This window comes from Trachurus japonicus, chromosome 10, assembly GCF_045865225.1.
Source record: "Trachurus japonicus isolate A0001 chromosome 10, Traja_1.0".
NCBI lineage: Eukaryota > Metazoa > Chordata > Actinopteri > Carangiformes > Carangidae > Trachurus > Trachurus japonicus.
Window position 1 is genome coordinate 21190591 of NC_140916.1, and position 19943 is coordinate 21210533.

At 40.1% G+C, this 19943-nt stretch overlaps 3 protein-coding genes across 3 annotated transcripts in view; all 3 read left to right on the forward strand.

The window, feature by feature from the left end:
• The window catches only part of col23a1a (collagen type XXIII alpha 1 chain a), a 113448-nt gene extending 101155 nt beyond the window's left edge, over window positions 1–12293 (forward strand). Inside the window, exons 10-32 of the mRNA XM_085789994.1 lie at window positions 940–1014; window positions 3269–3385; window positions 5122–5148; window positions 5290–5316; window positions 5442–5495; window positions 5588–5647; window positions 5777–5821; window positions 5944–6021; window positions 6192–6215; window positions 8430–8474; window positions 8595–8639; window positions 8791–8868; window positions 8961–9014; window positions 9375–9449; window positions 9542–9568; window positions 9667–9726; window positions 9821–9892; window positions 9984–10010; window positions 10114–10167; window positions 10502–10588; window positions 10740–10838; window positions 11211–11249; window positions 12071–12293. Of these exons, the coding sequence (XP_085646120.1) occupies window positions 940–1014; window positions 3269–3385; window positions 5122–5148; window positions 5290–5316; window positions 5442–5495; window positions 5588–5647; window positions 5777–5821; window positions 5944–6021; window positions 6192–6215; window positions 8430–8474; window positions 8595–8639; window positions 8791–8868; window positions 8961–9014; window positions 9375–9449; window positions 9542–9568; window positions 9667–9726; window positions 9821–9892; window positions 9984–10010; window positions 10114–10167; window positions 10502–10588; window positions 10740–10838; window positions 11211–11249; window positions 12071–12121 (1320 nt within the window). The 3' untranslated portion in view covers window positions 12122–12293. The remainder of the gene's footprint in view (window positions 1–939; window positions 1015–3268; window positions 3386–5121; window positions 5149–5289; window positions 5317–5441; window positions 5496–5587; window positions 5648–5776; window positions 5822–5943; window positions 6022–6191; window positions 6216–8429; window positions 8475–8594; window positions 8640–8790; window positions 8869–8960; window positions 9015–9374; window positions 9450–9541; window positions 9569–9666; window positions 9727–9820; window positions 9893–9983; window positions 10011–10113; window positions 10168–10501; window positions 10589–10739; window positions 10839–11210; window positions 11250–12070) is intronic.
• Window positions 12294–18200: 5907 nt separating this feature from the next.
• Window positions 18201–19943, forward strand: part of LOC146979947 (small ribosomal subunit protein RACK1) — a 5588-nt gene continuing 3845 nt past the window's right edge. The window contains exons 1-3 of the mRNA XM_085789989.1: window positions 18201–18424; window positions 18928–19099; window positions 19866–19943. Coding sequence (XP_085646115.1) covers window positions 18316–18424; window positions 18928–19099; window positions 19866–19943 — 359 coding nt within the window. The 5' untranslated portion in view covers window positions 18201–18315. The remainder of the gene's footprint in view (window positions 18425–18927; window positions 19100–19865) is intronic.
• The window catches only part of LOC146979948 (small ribosomal subunit protein RACK1-like), a 3413-nt gene continuing 1797 nt past the window's right edge, over window positions 18328–19943 (forward strand). Inside the window, exons 1-3 of the mRNA XM_085789995.1 lie at window positions 18328–18424; window positions 18928–19099; window positions 19866–19943. The gene's annotated coding sequence lies outside the window, so the exon portion shown is untranslated. The remainder of the gene's footprint in view (window positions 18425–18927; window positions 19100–19865) is intronic.

Genomic DNA, 19943 nt, shown 5'->3' on the forward strand with positions numbered 1-19943 from the left:
GCATTTAAAGTGTCGGAAAACCTCAGCTATCTGCCACTCACCGCAGCCTGTTAACGGAAACCTCATGAGCAGGCTACAATAGTTCCTTCTTTCTCTCCCTATACTGTCCTTCTTTTGCCTCCCCCCATCCCATTTCAGATCTTCTCTCCATCCTTTCCATCCATGTTGTTTTGGAGAGAACTCAACCAGAGAAGCAGCGCAGTGCTCTGAGCTCTCTGGCGGCAGACAAACTCTGCTCCTTTCAGCTTGACAGACAATCATCACACATAGTGTCTGTCAAGTGGAAAGAGCCAAGCCACCTCTGTTTAGTCCGGTCGCAAAGGGTGGAATGAAAAGACATTAAAAAATATATCCTGTCTCTCACTCAAACATCTATTTAACTGTGCGTGTGGACAAAGGGCAGTTACTGGATCTCAATTTTAAGGTTTTTAAAGCCATGTGTCTCGTTGTTTGCAGATTATGTGTTTTTGTTCGATCCATAGAATTTGTCAAAAGCTTTGCTAACTTGTTCACCTTTCTTTGTCGCTCCTCTCTCCAGGGTCCCCCAATGTACAACACATATGCAGGTCTGCACAGTAATCAGATTCTCACTGTCAAGGTTTGTCCCTCCTAGTGAACCGCTCCTTAGTCTTCCCAGCGGCCACCGCTCTCTATCAAAGGCTGCTGATCCGTCGCTCTTCCTCCATTAAGTTGCTTTCCTCTTTGGCTTACAGTTTCAGACACTGCTGAACTCTCATCTATCTCATCTTTTCCCACAGAAGTTGTTTCCCTCCCTTCTGGACTCTCTCAGTTAAAAGGGGATATCTGATTTCCTTATCTTACCTTGTTTCCTCATCTTACCCCTCGTTTTCTTCTCTTCTCTCCTTCTTTCTTTCTCCTTGTGCACTTTCCTTCTACTCTCTTTTTCTTTTTGTCTTTGCTACGCTTCTCCCACCTTAGATGGTATTTCCGCGATATGACCATGGCTTTCTCTCTGGAGAACAGTCCAGCAGCTTTCAGAGACGCTTTCTGAAGGTAGACCACAACTAAGGCATGTGTGCATTTTTTAACACTTTAATCTTAACATTTCTTACTAATGTCCTGATCATCCATGCATGTCACCCATTTGTAATTTTTCCTACCTCTCTTAATGAAACTGCATTTAATCCATTTTTTGTAATCATCCTTTGTGCTGGCTTTTGCTGGAAAGGAAATTAGTTTTAATGTGCTATATGACAACAGTAATATGACTAAAGACAAAAACTGGTCCTCCATCCACTTCAGTGATGAGCAAGACTCTTAGGAATTAAATGATTTCTGTTTGGTGTAAACAATTACATGTAAATCCAGTGATAAAAGGTTCTTTAATATGAGGTGACAGTTCAGTTGTTGTTCAATGAAGTATGAAGAGAAATTAGGTTGTTTTCAATTAGCAATTTCTCAGATGTAAGAGTGTATTTGTCAGCATGGCTGTGTTCATGTCGTGACTAACTCACTGCTGCTGCTACTGGCCAAATGTATTTTTCCTGACATTCCCTGTGTTGTCACATTGCAAGTTCCCCCGCTACTAGAGTAAAGTGGGAAATTAAGTTGATGGAACAGTTGAAGTTTTATGAATTGAAGTCTTCATTCTGTGGACTACGTTTAAGATATTTAAAGCTGCAGTAATAAAGGTTTTTACTTTTATTGAAGATAAATGGCTGTGTAGGCGTTCATAGTTATGTACCCAGAGATAATTATCACTGACTGTGGTTTCTTTTAGTTCTACAGAGCTTTTTTTTTTTTTTTGCAATTTTCAGCTCATTGTTTTGGCTTTCCAGCAGGCAAAATTGACTCTTTTGGTTCCCTCTCACCACTCTCATCAAGTCATTTTTGGCCACAACTGCTTTCAGTGAAAAACAATGGGAAAAAAGGGAAACTCTACAGAACAAATGGCAGAGCTTAGCAACAAGCTGCTAAACAATTAGCTAGGCTACTAGACAAATATCTTTCTCAGATGTCAGTGAAGACCAAAAACTGAGTCAAAAGGAGTGACTATTGAACTTGATTTGACACGACCATGACTCCAGCTTAAAGCTGATGTTCCTCCTTTCATCTGGATGGGCAAACAGGCAGTTAGGTAACATGTTGGCCATAATAGCTTAAAAAGTGATAGCCTAATATTTCAGTGTTTTGTTTGGATCTATTTCTACTGACCCCTGGTGGTGCAATCATGCGCCACTGCAGTTTTAAGTAATACAGTATTATGTTAGAACTAGATATTTATTCAGTCCCTCCAGGATTTCGCGGGCTTTTTTTGTGATTGTTGCGGCCTAAAATGCCTGAATTTGCGGCCACATTTTGAAAAAATTGCGGTGAATGTTGCGATGTTTTAAGCGCTTTTGTTGCGATTAAATTGCGGGGGACAGCGAAAGTTGCAAAAAAAAGTTGCAGTTTTGTTCTGAATAATTAAAAATCAAAGGAAAATTGAAAATTTTGAAATGTCACAAATTAATGTGATGTCATGTTATACCAGCAATTTTCCACTTGTTAAGAAAGGCACAGGAAAATTATATAGAGTTGAAAGTTGTTTTACTTTTAATTAAAATGTCTGTTTAAAAATCGTGGTAAAAAAACTGTTTTATTAAAACAGTCCAGTCTTTGAATAAAAAGGGGAGGGTGGCTACTCAAGTCCAGGGCCAGGGCCTTAGGATGGGGGGAGGGGCACCTGGCCGCCGGCTGCTCCGCTCCGGCCCTGCAGTGGCGCACTCACTGGATTCCCCCTCGGCGAGTGCTGCGGGGGGGGACACAGCCTCAGGTGGTCAACCAGGACAACTCACACACTCAACACGTTCAACTCAGCTTGTGTTCCTTTACTTATCACTTTGTGCACGTTGTATCAAGTTTCTTGCCGTCAGCCCAGAGCGATAGATATAACGTTATATCTATCGCTCTGCATCAGCCCAGCCACGCTGTTCCTCCGTGGACTCACTTTCAACCATCGCTCCGTCCAGACTCACACTCTCTGCGGTGTAACTCGCGGAAAGCACCGACAATTGGTCCAATTTGCGGAAAAGTTGCGGTGATTGTACAAAATTGCAAGATCGCAAAAAATTGCGGGGATTGGCTGAATTTGCGTTAATTGTTGCGATCGCAACATCGCGAATTCCTGGAGGGACTGTTTATTATAAGATGTTTGACGATTTTAACTGCAATCAAATGTAAGATTTTGATCCATTATAAAAGGGTAAATAATCCCTTATAGCATTTCCTGTCCTCATTCTTCTGTTCTTTGCTATTTTTTCATTAGGGTGACCAAGGCCAGGCTGGGCCAGCCGGCCCTCCCGGTCCCCCAGGTCCTCCTGGTCCCCGAGGGCCCCCTGGGAACACAGGCAAGGATGGGCCCCGTGGCCCTGCTGGAGAGTCGGTAAGAGTTTCTCCTCATACATCAAAATGCCAAATTTACATCCACTATACAAAACAAGCACTCATACACACCCACACACTCCATTCAGTTGCTGTTATCCCCCTCCTCGTTTGTCACTCACCCCTTTTTCCTCACCCTCTAACTAAGGTTGCACCACAAAGAATGTAGGCACTTAAAACACCTCAGTCATTGGGGGCTGTGTTACACCATTGTGTTGACCTGGTGAGGTTCAACCACGGGGTGTGACAAATCACAAATTGTGTGTCTGTGTATGTGTGCTGCAGATGAATGTGCATTTATGCATGTGTATTAAGGAGGGAAAGGGTCTACACAGTAAATTGCAGTGAACCCATATTCTCATTCTTCCGGCTTTGCCAGTGAGCTGCGGCTTACCTAAAAACTCCAAATATAGCAACTCTACCCCTGGCCTCATCTGTTTTGTGTAAGACAGTGGCCACAAAGTTCTCCAGCATGCCCCCATTCTCCCACCCTCCCGCCACGACTGTGTCGATGTGCACCCCTGAAACAGATATGGCAGTGTGGTGAGTTCATGGGCAGTTTGCCGACCTCACCAAACAATAGTTGTGCTCCTTGCCTGAGGCGGTTTATGTTTCTCAAAATTTACTTTGCTTCCCAGAGGTTAGTTCATATGCAATGGCAGCATGAAGCTGTGGTTATAAGATGGAAGAGAGGGAATGAGACTATGAAGGTAATTTTTGTTTATCCAAGTGAAGGAATGAATGCTCAGTTACCCTCAGCTGGCACAGGACAACATGGAGATCCAAGTGAAAAATGTTGGTTTCAGCGTGGGTGAGTTGAGACCTTATGCAGAACCGACAAGAGAGAACGCCAGCACAGCTCAAAAAATGACTATAAGCAGGCGGGTTGAAAAGAGGGGGCCTGTGCTCTAACCCAGTCGATTTCAAATGTCCTCTCCATGTTGATTAAAGGCATTGCAAAACCCAAAACAGCAAAACAAGGCAGAGTGGTGCTAAGAGCTGCTCCATGTTGTGGGCAGATGTCTGAATGTAGCAGAGGCTGAGCAGGAGAAAGTGAGCAGGCCTGCCAGCATGGGTGTCCACGAACCCTTGGCGTTTATATCTGTGAAGTGGAAAAGAGAAAAAAGAATGACAGCTTGTTTCTGTCTGATGTGTGGCCACATGAAACCGCTGCGGTGGATGTTTGGGTCAATATTAAATATTTGCTTTATTTCAACACATGTAAGTTCAGGAGAATATATCAAGTGATTTGAGCATCATTTATAATTGGAAATGTATCTGACATCCTAACACAGATGGGTAACAAATTAAAGAAAAGAACTGTTGGTGGACTACTAGAAATCTTCAAGTCTGTGGAAATCTACTGGAGGGATGAACATTACTCATTCCTTAAGATGTTTGGTGTTTGGTGTCCAACTAATCACTCATAGTTTTTCCACTGGGTTGAGATGTGGTGAATGTAAAAGGCTGTAGCATATGATTCCCATAATTTTCACACTCATCAAATCGGTCAGTGAACCCTGGTTCCCTGTATAGAAGCAGCTGCATCCAGTTTATTTCAGGTTTTTCCTTTAATTTGTTATTTTTTTATGTGCAGTCAAGCTCTGAATGGACACTGGACAGATCGTAGTCCCTGGACTGGTCATTGTTTGATGAACACTGACATCTAGTGGTCATATCAGTTCAAGTCTCGAATGAAAATTGACCTTAACCGTGTTTCTCCTCTGTCCCCCTCAGGGTTTTCCAGGTCGTGATGGTGTAGAAGTGAGTTGAGTTTTTTATTTATTTTTTTATTCTACGTCTCAAGTAATATTTCTGTCATGAACTATTATTACACTGTACATCTGTGGAGGTGATTTGTCTTCCTCTAGATAATTATGATAACCAAATATCTTTCTGTGCCAGGGACCACAGGGATTGCCCGGGAAGCCGGTAAGTTCATCTGTAGATAATCAGTATTGTTTCAAATTGTTTTTCAAGCTTGTCAAACTCTACGGTCAACTAGAGAAGTAGCACATGACCAAACATTTGAACTTTTGACATTTGTTGACTGACAGGGAGAAGATGGTGAGCCGGGCTATGCAGGGCCACAGGGTCCTCCAGGGGCAAAGGTACAGAGACGCTCTGCTAATAAGCTACAGGATCATGTCTCTGCTTAAATGTACATGCATTAACCTTAAATGTTTTTTGTGTATTGGAATAGGGTGAGCCAGGTGCAGGAGAAAAAGGAGAGAGAGGCATGGATGGACTCCCAGGATTAAAGGTAAGAGACAAATATTAAAAAATAACATAAACAACTTCTACTATTTTAGACTTCAACACTTTTACATTGTATCATTAATGTTAAATGTCTGAAAAAGTTTGACCATATTTGCATATTTACATCACACAGGGTGACAAAGGGGAAATAGGAGAACAAGGACTGCAAGGACCCATGGTATGTGTATTATCCAAAGGGTTATCCCTCTTTAAACATTTAGTTATCATACCAATTATTACCCAATGTGCATGTCTATCTCATCTTGTGTTTACACCTTATTCATTTTCCCTCTGCTTCAGGGTTATCCTGGTGAAAACGGAACTCCAGGTTCCTCAGACATCATTGACTTCAATGGGCAGCTTCTAGATGCTTTCCAGGTGAGTTATATTAAAGTGTTAATGATTCCAGTGTGTATTCATCTCAAGTAAGGAGTCATGCAAAACTAAAGTCCAGAAATGGCTGTGTGTAGTAAAACGACCTTTGTTTCTTTTTTTTTCTTTTTTTTCTAAACCACAAAACTGAACATGTCACCATTTCTCCTTGACAGGCCATCAACACCATCAGTATTTCGGTAATTTTTTATGTCTGCATGGTTTTGGTGGTGTGATCAGTAACTAACACAAGACTGACCCAGACTTGCATATGCACACAGCACATGTAGTATTTCCACTCCTTATCCCACCTGCTTCAGCCAGTGGCTCTGTGTGTTTCTGTACATGCCTTCTATCCACACCTACAGACTTGAGATGTATTAGATGTCACTGTAGAGCCACATCTAAAGAGCATTGCTCAGTAGTCTACCAAACTATCTTAGGTATCCATTTGGGATAAAACACACAGCCCCAGTAAATATAGTCCAGCTGTTCTGTTCTATCAGATAACGTCAGGCTGAAGAAGCACGCTCAATCATGCAGAAAAATCTAGAGCCTTTCTTATATTGCAGTGAGTGTGTGTTTCATGCCATGTAACCAGTGTGCCTCACAACTTGCTGAAAATCGGCATGGTGGGTTTTTACGGTGTATTTGTGCTGTTCCACATTTCCCAGTTGTTGCACAAGGGAATGCACTAGACTGAAGAGGAACCCCGCCACAGCGCCACAGTCTCAGTATTACATCCCTCTCATCATACACAGGATCCTTTGATTCTACCATACACCGTGCTACATATAGTAATAATAGATGGCTATCATTGCAGTGGAGTGTGTATTTGATTAAAAACCACTATGAAGCTGGTCCCATTGGACCTGATTGAAACAGGCTCCTGCAATGGACCTGCATGCAACACTGTAGACAGCAGCGTGAAGGAGTCAGTGAAAATACGAACCTGAGATCTTATCAGAAGCATACTGCCAGTGTGGATCATTTGGCACCAAATCACATACAAGGTATCCGCTGAAGTTATATTCATGGTGCAGGGAGTGCTCACTGGCCACCCAGCTTTTGTTATGATTCACTCACCTATTTATGTGAGGAGCTGTAATGGTCCCATCTGTGGTGAAATCCTAAGTAATGATGAATAAGGTTTAGAACCATGCTAAAATTAGTTCTTTGTTTCTATCATTAATTTTGTAGCTCTTGTGTAATTATCTGCATGAGTAGACTTTCCAATGATGAAATTTCACAGATCAAACTGTGGTTTGTAAACATCTGTTGATTTCCATGGCTTCATTGGAGAACAAACAAAGAAGTCGATAAAAAGGAGAGAATCAGCATGTACACCTCCGGGAGATAACATGGTTTCCATTTTTATTACTTCAAGACGGCTGAGGACTTCACAGGGAGTAGAAACAAGTGTGTCATTCTGGATGTAATAATTATGGAGGGTGATTTAAGGGACTTGTTACCCATTAGACATCACAAAATGAAAAGGCATATGAATCCATCCTTCATCCATTGTTAGTGTTACATAAAGTCCCATAAATGTTTTGTTTCTCCTCTTGTCCAACTCATCCTGCATTAAAACAATCAACAGAATGGAAAATGATGCCAGGCTATTGTGTAGCACAAACCACAGTCAGCGCTGTTTTACAATCTCTGTTTGATAAAATTGCTTCAAGTTGGTTGTGATCAGCCTACAGAGTTTGTTTACTGTCTGGCCCGCATTGTGAAATCCATCAGCCAGTCAGTATTGTTTTGTGTTGGCCCCGGTTCAGGCCTTATGGTAAAATTCTGTGAGTTCTTGGATTTGTACCATGTCCCATGTGATGAACAATGGAAGTAAACAGTTGCATATTGTGTATACAATATGTCTCTATGACTGTCCTGAAAATGACAGCTCTAATGAAAGTGTATCTTTTCTTTTTATAAATGAATCACAAGATGTGTATGTGAAAACTGTCACTCAAAGTGATGAACCCACAGAGAATGATCAATAACTGCACTTTATATCTGCTCTAAGTCTTTGATTTGTTTTTTCCAATCTGGATGTTTTAGTTCACTCTCACAGCTCTCATCGGCAGAGTTTCCAGATAAAACAGGCAGTTCTCAGCACAAAATACTTCAAGTACTCACTGTAGCCAACCTACCCAACACCAGATGGCATTCACAGTCAAAGACCTGCTGGTACACACAGGGGTTCAAGAGTATCAACTTAAAGGGCCATGCCATGATAGCGTGGTGTACAGCTCATTTCTACTGCCCACTAGTGACCAACTAGCAGTACTGTACTGTACTACTGTAGCAGTACTCCCTGAGGGAAACGTTTATTTGATTTATTTTGATTTGAACGATATACAAAGTTAATTTGAATATATGTAAATTCCTGTTTTCTGTCCGTCTTTCCCAAGGGCCCTCCTGGACCACCTGGACCCCCAGGCTCCCGAGGGGAAAAGGTAACACACTCCGAAACCACTGGTCGTCCAACCAATGCATTAACTAACAGCGTTGTTTGATGAAAACCGATTACTACACCCAATTTTGTGCAGTGTTAATGTTGCTTTGTCCTCCTCCAGGGTGAGCTTGGTTTACCTGGCCCAGCAGGAGTGGATGGGGAGAAGGTACAGTTGCAAAAAGCAGAAATTACACCCAGATTGATGAAATGCCTTGTACCAGACAGTAGTTTATTTTTTTATGGCTAAATATGTAGGTCTTTTTTTAGCACTCCTTATTGTGTTAAATATGAGATTAATTGTACTTCTCTACCTCCAGGGACCTAAAGGTGACCTCGGGGAGACTGGACCACCTGGGAGAGGAGAGAAGGGAGAGATGGGGCTCTCTGGGCCAACTGTAAGTGATTATTGCAAAACTGTTTCTCTAACATTCAAACAGTGAAAAGCACAAACAACTGGAGGTTAATTTTTTTTTTTTTCGTGGGCCAGGGCATGGACGGACTGAAAGGAGAGAAAGGCGACTGCAGACTGGATGACAACCTGGTGATTGAAACACACAACACACCCAAGTTCATCATAGTCATAGTCATCAAATTAGGGGCCGGTCAGAAGCGATGGCATACACAACTCAAACAATTTTTGAGTGTGTGCTAGTTGATTTTCGTCATGGAAATGGATGAAAACAATAGAAACACCTGTATTTAGAGAGTTACACTCATCTCTCATCAGTATGCTTTGGGAAATAGTCAGCAGTCATGAAATATACTTACAAATATACTTACATAAACTTACAGAAAACACTGTAATGGTCTTTTTAACCAGTGACTCATCTGGCTCATGACACAAGTTACACTTTACTTAGGTCTCCTGCTCTTGGATAATAAAAATTTCAATGGTTCCCAGGTTCAGATGATTTCCCAACCAGGCCCACCTGGTCCACCCGGTCCACCAGGAGTTCCCGGGTCCCCTGGGTCCACGGTGAGTAGGCCTACTTAACAATACAGTCATATTTGTTATTTTCACCTTGAGCTGTCACACACTCACACACAACTTCACACTATGCTTTTCAGGGACTGCATGGGATGCCTGGTCCTAAGGTAAGGCTGCAAGACCAAGAATCTGTAAATAACAATATGTATGTTGTGGAGATTATGGTAACTGGTCTGGTGCTCAGCCTTCCTGTGCTCTGTTGCAGGGGGAGCCTGGATATGGGATGAGGGGAGAAAAGGGAGACACGGGGTCACCTGGACTCAGGGTGAGTGGCACCGGACCCTCATTATCATTCTGTAATACAAAACAACACAAGACCTGAGTTGTATAACAATATAAAACAATCCACTTACCTGCAGGGACTAGATGGTCACCAGGGTGCACCTGGGTCTGCAGGGTTAGTCGGTCTTCCTGGCGCAAAGGGAGAAAAAGTAAGAACACAACCACACTGATAAATGTGTTTATTGATTTTGATTTGTGAGTCTTGAATATATCAGTTATTTCTGTGATTCTTGGTTGCAGGGCAAACCAGGGGAGCCAGGACTAGATGTGAGTTATCACAAAGATCGTTTTCATTCTATTTTATTTTACATTTTTAATTAAACAGTAACCTGTATCCAGTAATAACCTGCTGACCTATTTGTGCCTCTAGGGTTTTCCGGGTATGATGGGAGGGAAAGGCGACCGAGGGGAAAGGGGCGAAAAGGTTGGTACAGAATACCCAAAGAAATGACATTATTCTCATCAAAGCAGAAACAATTGTATTTTGTTCCTCTAGTTTATTGCAACATGATTCACTGTATCGCACACGAAGACATGCTGGGATTCTGCCACCAACTTTAAATGCATTGATTGTCTTGCTTGATATCTTGGTGTGTGTGTGTGTGTCTGTCTGTCTGTGTGTGTGTCTGTCTGTCTGTCTGTCTGTCTGTCTGTCTGTCTGTCTGTCTGTCTGTCTGTCTGTCTGTCTGTCTGTCTGTCTGTCTGTCTGTCTGTCTGTATGTATGTCTGTGTCTAACTGCTGTCTTTCTCATGTTCAGGGTGACAGGGGAGCAGTGGGAAAGAGAGGTCTAAAGGGCCAGAAGGGAGAGCAGGGTCCTCCAGGCTTGGACCAGCCTTGTCCAGTGGTATGTACACGCACACACACACACACACACGCACAAACACAAACACACTTCCAGTCTTCGCTCTCCTTTCATATGTTAAATTTCCTACCTTTTGCTCTCTGTTTCCTGCTTTCTCTGAAACTGTGAATATTTAACTGGCTCTTGCTGACAGGGTTGTGATGAGTCTAAAGTTCTGTCTGGGGAGTCAGGGCTTTCTTCCCCTCCAGCTCCTCCTCTTCCTCCCTCTGGCCCTGAGGCCCCCTGTCCTGTGGTACAGTATCTCTGTCTCCTTTCTCATTTCTGGATGCTATTTGTGCATCCAATGTTCTCGTCAACCACTGAGTTTCTTTTGTTCGTTTCTCTCAAACTCTAACTCATACCTTCACCAATCCAAATTTGATGTTTTTACTGAACTCACTGCAAAAGCAAATACAAACAGCATGTTTTGACCTTTTTTGTACTCTCGTATACTGTATTTTGTTTTATTTACTGCTCAGTCACTGATTTTGTAGAGTAACAGCAGTCCGACCATAAGGACCTGCAGTTTTTTGCTAATATTAAAATGAGCAGCCTACAGAACTATAGTGTGTCTAAGCATGTCTAACTCTTCTTTTAACTTTCCACTGCTGTTTTCTCTCTGCAGGGACACGACGGGCTGCCCATACCAGGCTGCTGGCACAAGGTGAGGATCAAAAGTGGTCTTACTTGTTGTAAAAATTTTAAAAAAAGCATAGTGTGAATGCTGCTCGGTTAAAAAATAACCAATAGTGAGATAATTATTCTGAGATTATTACTCATGGTTTGGCAACATTAAATTAATTGCTTGACTCTGATTTGAAACAGGGACATTTTGTAAGTATATTACAGTGTGGGAGTTTGTATTTGTGAAGTGTTATCCCCTGAAGGCAGCTACTTTTTCTTAAATGAATGTATTACTAATTGATTTTGCTTTGACATATGACTAATAATCAATTTCTGCTATTCCTCTTTTGCAGTGATGACTAACCAGCAGCATGGAATCTGTACATATTGATCTGGTATATATTGCAACTGAATACTACAACAAACAACCCACCTACCCGCCCCCCCGCCCTCTACCCCCCTTTTTTTTATGAAAACGTTTATATAATATATTGAGAATTTTTTTTAACAAGGACATTTTTGAGACTACAGTATTATGAAAACTAGAGATCCAGTGTTGTTGAGAATGCAGATGGCGTTTGAAGACAGGAAACTGAACCGGCAGTGGGTCTCTTACTTTGAAGGACAGTCCAGATGACAGTATTGGAGTGGAGAATTGCCCTACTAACAAAGTCTGACTTGCTGCCTGATTGTAATCATGAACGCTGTTTGAGAATGACAGTGTGTGCACTCACCTGGTCTCACGGCTGCTGACCTTAAGTGGATAGATGATGTATTGATGGAGGGATGGATGGACAGATCTCTCGGCAGATGGAGGAGTGTGGGTCAGTGCTCTCTTCTCCTCTCTGTGTTTTCTTAAAGGAGGAGATGGCGAGGCAGAAGCTCAAACGCAAGCGTCTCTCTCAGCCCTGAAGGGATGCTGGGCCTGGTGGAGAAAGGACACATTGACAGGCAGAGAGCGTGAGGGGCACACTGGCCTTTATGAAACTTAAAGAGAGCCATATAACGCCTCGGTGTCATACTGAACACTCAGATCCTCTGTTTATGGAAACTCTCCAGGAGGGGGCGACAGAGAACACTGCTTAGCCACAGTCACCAAGGAAGCGGAGACACACGTGGCTGATGATGATAAGCAACAGCTTGATAACCAGTTGAAGGAGTTTGGGAGGCAACGATGTCACTGGCACATAAGGAAGGATTTACTGCACATTGAACATGTTTTGGTGAACTCTTGTATGGCTCCCCAGCAAAAAGTTTTCACTAATTCAATGCGTGATCGTAATAAGATACAGTGTTGTTAAGCATCCCTTGAGCTTGCATGACTTGTGGTCCCTCATTGAAACATAAAATGACAGTTAATTCATTTTCATTTACAAAAAGCAGTCTTTTAATAGGCTTTCCATTTGAACAAGCCACTCAGAGAAGTTTGTAAGTCAACCTTTTTTTTTAAGGCTTACTCTTGCAGCAGTGGCGACTTTAGTGTGTTGTTTTGATTAATTCCGTCATATACTTATCTGATTTTGTCCAGTTACATTTTGCATTCCTGTGCATTGACATGTTTGTGGAAAATACATAGACAGTGAAGCTAGACCAGATTTGAAGGAACCATTTACAGTATTCATGTTCAGTGTTTCACTGGTTCTGTTTTAGTTGCCTTAACAAATTATTGTCAATCAAATTATCTTCTTAATAGTTTTCAGTGTGACCGATAATTATCTTTTAATCACAGATGAAGACGTTTGATTACTGTTGCCATTTTTACTGTTGTAAGTTCTTGCTGCTGACTTAAGTGTGTTGTTTGTTTGGTATTTTTGAACCAATATTATCATTTGGACTGAAGGACTAACAGACTAAAGTATGAAAAGTGAAACAAATGTATAAACAGCCATTGATTTTTTTGTAATTATTCATTTTAATTAAGTAATACATATTAGAACAGTGGTTTATAATGTCAATTGTCAGTTTAATGCATATTTTTTGTGTGTGCTCTCTTTCATCTACAGTATCACAAGCTTTGGTCTTTGTAATACATTTTTCTCAGATGGAATAATTTCTTGGTGCTTAGATACTTTTAAAACTCTAATTCTTTAAATATCTGCATGTGTGGTTATGCCAACCATAGTTCACATGTGTGTGTAAACAAATGCATTACATGCATTGTTTAAAGAAATGTTAAAAACAGGAAGAAGAACAAACCTTTACTTCACAATGTACTACAGAGATTTCATAGAATTATATGGAATACTTATTTGGTTCTGTTTATGTGTAGAAATGCATTCATGTTAATGGGAAATTGTATAACTTTTCTTAGTGGACATTGATATTAGTTGCACTTTTGATACAGAATGATGAATATTAAGCAGTCATCTTTTGTAAGGGAAAGTATATGATCAGGTTACACCCCCATCATGACTGTCTTACAATAATTTGCAATATTTTCATTGTTACTCTGAATATGAATGATCACAATAGTTTATTCACTATTTGCATGTAGGACGCTAAATATCTGTAATTCTAGTTCTTGCCCACAAACACTGCATCATTTTCAGATTTCCCATCGTAAAATTACCTATAATTATGGTTATTTCATAATTTTTGTGTGATTTAAGATGAGATCTTCAAATGAATCAGGAGACCACATGTAGATAAGTGATGTGTGAAAAAGTGAAAGGGACATTGACTATTCCAATTTAAGTAAATTGTTCATATGGCAACATTGTTGGGTCAATACTGAATCCAGAAGATACAGTATATTAGTAATAATGACTTCTTTAAAATCAAAAGATATCCTCTAGCAGCTGACTGGTAAAATTGCTCATCATGATGCAGGCCTCATTTTACTGCACTGCATAGTTCCTATTTAAATTCAGTTTTGCAAAGATCCTTTATTTCATATCCAATGTCAATATTTTTTACTATAAGAAATATCAGTGCATCACATTACACAGTAGTAACACAGTAGTAGAACTTGTTCATTAAGTGCAAAGTATTCTTTGAATGCTCTCTATGAAACACACATCTGTATGAGCTGCTTGTCATTATGCCAAGACAGACATACAAACTTTATTTGAGAATTGTGTGAGTGGAAAATTCTGTTTTAAAGCAGAATGGCTTAACTGCAAATCACGTAGGCCTTAGCATTATTTTTTACTGGAAGCTGATGGGTATCTGTCTCTTAACATTATTATATGTCTTTATTTCTTTTGCAGATTCTATCAGTTTCAGTTTTCAGGCTTAACAAAATCAGTAAATGGTACAATATCTGAATACAGTTTGGTGTTTTAGCAAACCATATATCACAGTATTAGCTTGACTTTGTGAGAATGTTTTTCGGTTGTGTATTTGGTTATAAAAGAATTAAGCTATTTTTGTAATTACTTGTCTAAATATGTATAACGTGAAATCTGGTTAACTAAACATGTAGACTGAAATAAAATCTCTGGTTTATGGTTTATTGTCCATTAAATCAAATGTAATCATGTGAAATTATTTTTGTTTCATTTATTTGACATTAACATAATATCAGTCCAGAAAGAATTTGAGATGTTCCTCCAACCCTGCCCCTCCCTGCGTGTATTTTCACAAAATGCAGTAACATTAAATAATGTGCAGTTATTTATAAAAATGTAGCTTCAAGTAACAAGTTTAACTATTATTCAAAGAAGGATATCAATTTGATCAGTTGCAGAAATACCCAGTAGCTGTACAAATAAACAAAGTAAATAAATGGAGACAATAATAAGATTGACAGCAGACTATGGTCCTGTACTTTACAGACACACAAGTCCCTCAATACATTACACACAAAGGAGCCAAATTTACAACCAGAGGCCAGTCTTCACTATGGAAGAAGGAATTTAAGTGCATGTTGTCCTGCACCGTGAAGATGTAAAGAGCAACAGCAGCTTCCTTCAAAACCAAGTCTCTTGCAAGTGACTATAGTGAGTTTAGTTAATATACAGTACATCATGCTAGTGGCTCTCACAGAGTACATCTGAGGCTTAAAAGGCTGAAACACATGGTACGGAGTTAGAAATTCAACATGATCATGATGAAAGCAGAAAAGTCAGGAGATGACCAGAACCAAAGGAGTTCATCCTCTGGGGACGATGAATGTACAAAAAATCCAGTGTTTCAACCTGGTAGTTCCTGTGATATCTCAGCCTGAACAAAAGCAATGGATCAACTGATTGACAAACTGATATTGCCATATACAGAGCTAAACTGCTGGTATGGGGAAAAATGCCCTAAAAAAAAAAAACCTATACGGTATAGGCTACTATAAATACACTGCAGAAGACTGTTGCCAGAAAGTTAATCTATTCTCTTCAATGCATATTCAGTATCTACTACCTCAAGGTTTCTCTTGACCTCTGACCTCCCTGTGGAAAGCTCAAGATCAAAAGAGGATTTATTTTCCCTAAAGTAACACTACACAACAAAATAATGCTGACAGACAAGTTCCTCATCTGCATGGTATTAGTGGTTGCATCGGTGTATTTAGTTAGGCTATAAAAAAGTATTTAACCCAATATATGTTTATGAAAAATACTGATATTGGTGTGTGATCCATAGGCTCTAAAAATGTGCTTTTAGTTTCTATAATTTTACCAAACATTTTCACAAATCATTTACATATGTATTCTATTGGAATAGCTGAATGAGCTCATTGTTTCTGACTGAACAACAGGTTACACAATTGGTTGCAGCTGATCCATGTGGTAGGGACACTAGCGTAGGAACATTAACATCTGCTTCAATGTTTACACCAACTCTGAAAGTCATGTTTTTAGTTTGAATAACTGCTAGTTTTAAAAAAATATCCTCAGGACTTTTTGTGGTTAAGTGTTTATTATATTGCCACATTTGTTGAATATTGCAACGCTTAACTATAAATTTGAGGGTTTTCCTCCTCAAAAATAGTTAAAATGAAACGTTATTGTGCACTCAAATACACAAGTTTATTCAAGAAATGTTCTGATAATTCATTCATAACCCCAAAATCTAGGGCTGTTAGGAAGTTTACAACAAATTTCAAAATCACTAAATCTGAATAAAGCCAGTATACAAAGTTTGCAATTTTACTGTTCACTATAAAAGCTTGGTGGATGTGGAATTGTTGTGACACATAAGAGACTTTTATTTGATTTAGAAAAAGCATAGTTGTTACAAACCACATAAACAATGTCTCTGTTCCTTTCATGTAGCTGTCAGTTCATTGCATTGTGACAGTGAGCCAGGATACACAAAACCAAGACCATAAAACTGACACAGTAAAATTGAGTACAGTCATCATTCAATTTTTTTATTTACCTCTGTAACATCTGTGATAAGGTCAAAATGTATGTTGCTAATACAAATATTGAGGTATTTTTAATGTCTTTTTAACATTATTGTGTCACTAGTAATTTTAAATATATATGAAAATACCATGACCTTTAATGCTGCCAAATTATATGTGAATGCCATGATCATGTCGCACATAACATACTGCCTCACAAGCTGGGGACAAACCAACAGCTCAACACTGAAGCCATTGGAAACGCTGTACAAGCAAACCCTTAAAGTTTTGGACCAGAAACCGAACAGCTCGCATCATTGCACCATCTTACACAAACATAAGCTTCTGAGCTGGGAGGATATCATAATATTGTGTGTGATTACTGGTATATGTGCTGCTCTTGTATGTTTCTATGTGTTGTCTTTGCATGATTGTACTGATGCCTACCTGTTCTATCCTATCCCTAGTGATTCTTTTTAATCATTGTGTTGTACTGTTGTTGTTGTTTTTTAGGGTGCCCATTGTCATCTGGCTGGGGACTATAGCAGAGTTTTAGCCATGCTGGCTAAAGCTGCCCTTTTTACTGTCATTTGATGCAGTTGATTAATTGGGACTGTCCATGCACAATAAACCAATAAACTAAACTAAACTAGTATAAATTACCAGTAGATTTTTCCAGAAGAAACAAACTGCTTACCAAATATTCCATCTTTTTGTCCTGCATGGATTGTAAAACTGCAAAAAACAATGCTATTATATTGGACTGTTGAAATTGAGGTTTTTGTTCACAACCACTGTTTCTGAAGCTATATTCAAAGTACATTCTAATGATTGCACAGCAGCGCCGTTAAAATATAGATTTCAACAATTTTAACAAATATTTACCATCTTTAAATCCATTACATAGAATTCTGCTAAAAGTTTTAAATGTACTTCTTTTGTTCTTGCGTAAAATTTGGTAAATCTTTTTTAATGATGCCAATACCAAAAACACATAGGCTGCATTAAAACAAACAAACAAAGCTGCAAATAACATCACAGAAATGTTATCAGGACCTTCTTATATGCCATATTATTGACAAAATCTGGTTCTAAAGGGTTAAGGTCCATTTCTCAATGTGGGATTTAGCCTACATGTCCTTATTAAAGTTCAAGAATTATTTTGGTATAAAACAGATTGCAATTTTTGTGTTCTTTTTATGCATATCAACCTTTTACAGTCTATGATATCAACAGCATCTTCAATATGAAGTCTAAACCTCTCCACTGCAAGTGTCTAATTCTAAATAATATAGCGTGATTAAAATTTACATATTAAACGCATTTGTTGCATCTGTTCCAAGAGTCCACAAGAGGAATATGGAATATTACTTTGATTGATTGATTGGTCATTGTGTTTTTTTCAAATATGCAAGTCTGTAACACAAATGTATTAAAATAAACAAAGGATGTAGGCATAAAACCATGGCAGACAGTATTCAAACAATATGCAAACAAAATATAGCCTACAAAACAAATAAATAAATTGCATACTCGAAAAGGAGTGAAGAATACTTTTTGTTAGTTTATTACATAATCTCTGCGTAACTATTATTGTTCTTCTTTTGGTGTCAGTGAGCAGAAAAATCTGAATAGTCTTTCGTAGGCTCCGTTAAGTCCACATTTCCCAGAATGCCCCGCGGCCCGCTCCCCTCTTCATAGCTTTTGCATCCGGGTCTGAACTTCCTTTTCCTCTGTGCCTAGATGCGATGAGGACTTAGGTTTCCCCGGACCTCTGAAAAATCCGAATCCATCCTTGTAAAAGGCACCACCGAACCTCGCCAAAATGACCGAGCAGATGACCGTGAGGGGGACCCTGAAGGGGCACAGCGGATGGGTGACCCAGATCGCCACGACGCCCCAGTATCCCGACATGATCCTGTCGGCGTCCCGAGGTGAGGTTCCCCCTCCGCCGGCACCGACAATATGGCTGTGGTAGCAGCTAGCCACCTAGCTAACTGGCTTCCCGCAGAAACGTGAGATAAATGACCGAATAGACGTGAGTTGGCACCAGAGGCGTTAATAATAACCCGCTAAGAGCACGTGTAATGGTTTTAAAATGTTTATTATACACCGACGTAATGTATTGACGTTACTGGGGGGAAAGACACCGGTTAGCCGAGCTGGCTAACACTCCCAGGCGTCATCAGTGCTTTAGCTCTGCATTGTATCTGACACGTGTGATAATATACACAAGTGTATGTACCGGTGGGATAGCACACTGGGGTGTTAATGTAAGCAGATGTACGACTGTGTGGTCCTTCCAACTCCACTCCTAAACTTTTTATATGTAGAGCTTGCTAACTGTTGAGCCAATGTTTGACAGCTTTCCTCAGAAACTCACTAATCCAGTGCTGATGCTAACACCATGAATTGTACTTCTGCTTGTGTTTCATAGACAAGTCTATCATCATGTGGAAGCTGACCCGTGATGAGACCAACTATGGCATCCCCCAGCGCTCCCTGAAGGGTCACTCTCACTTTGTAAGTGATGTTGTCATCTCCTCTGATGGACAGTTCGCCCTGTCCGGCGCCTGGGACGGGACCCTCCGCCTGTGGGATCTCACCACGTAAGTGCCAGCAGTGGACTCTCGTCTTACTGGTCAGATGTCATCCACAGGGTAGCGGTCAATGATCTGTAGATGTTCATCCTAAACACAGTTACAAGCTTATGTGGAAAATACATATACACACTCATACCCACTGTAGCCAAGTCCTACGAATCAGAAATAATTAAACCCAAAGGGAGTCAGTTTGAACTGGTCAACTTAACTGGCATACAACCAATTTTCATAACAGAGTTGCAACAGGTGTATATAAATAAAAACCCTCCCCACATTATGAAGTCAGATCTGAAACAAAAGTAACATTTTGTGTGGTTATTGGAAATTTATAATGGCACATTAGGTCACACAGGTCACCATTGGTACTCACATTTTATTATTATTATAACCTTTATTTAACCAGGTTTGTCCCATTGAGACCCAAGATCTCTTTTGCAAGAGAGACCTGGCCAAGAATGACAGCACATAGTTTCAACACGTACTGTTTAACTAAATATTCTGGTAGAAGGCACACATAGACCTTTCTTTCAACTCTGCAAGACCTTCAATGACCTCCAGTTGTAAACACTGCCAGTAGATAAATATTCATCACTCCTGTCTTGCACTCATCAAGACCAAATCTTGAAAGACAAATTATTTTGCCTGTTAATTGTGAGCGTTACTTGTGGAATAGGTCTCTACCAGTGTTATTAAACGTGCTCAAGTTTACTTGGGCTTCTCTTACTATCTAATTCAGTTGAGATCATTTGATATTATTGGTATGTTTCCCCAGTGGTGCCACCACCCGCCAATTCGTTGGACACACCAAGGATGTTTTGAGTGTGGCCTTCTCTGCTGATAACCGCCAGAT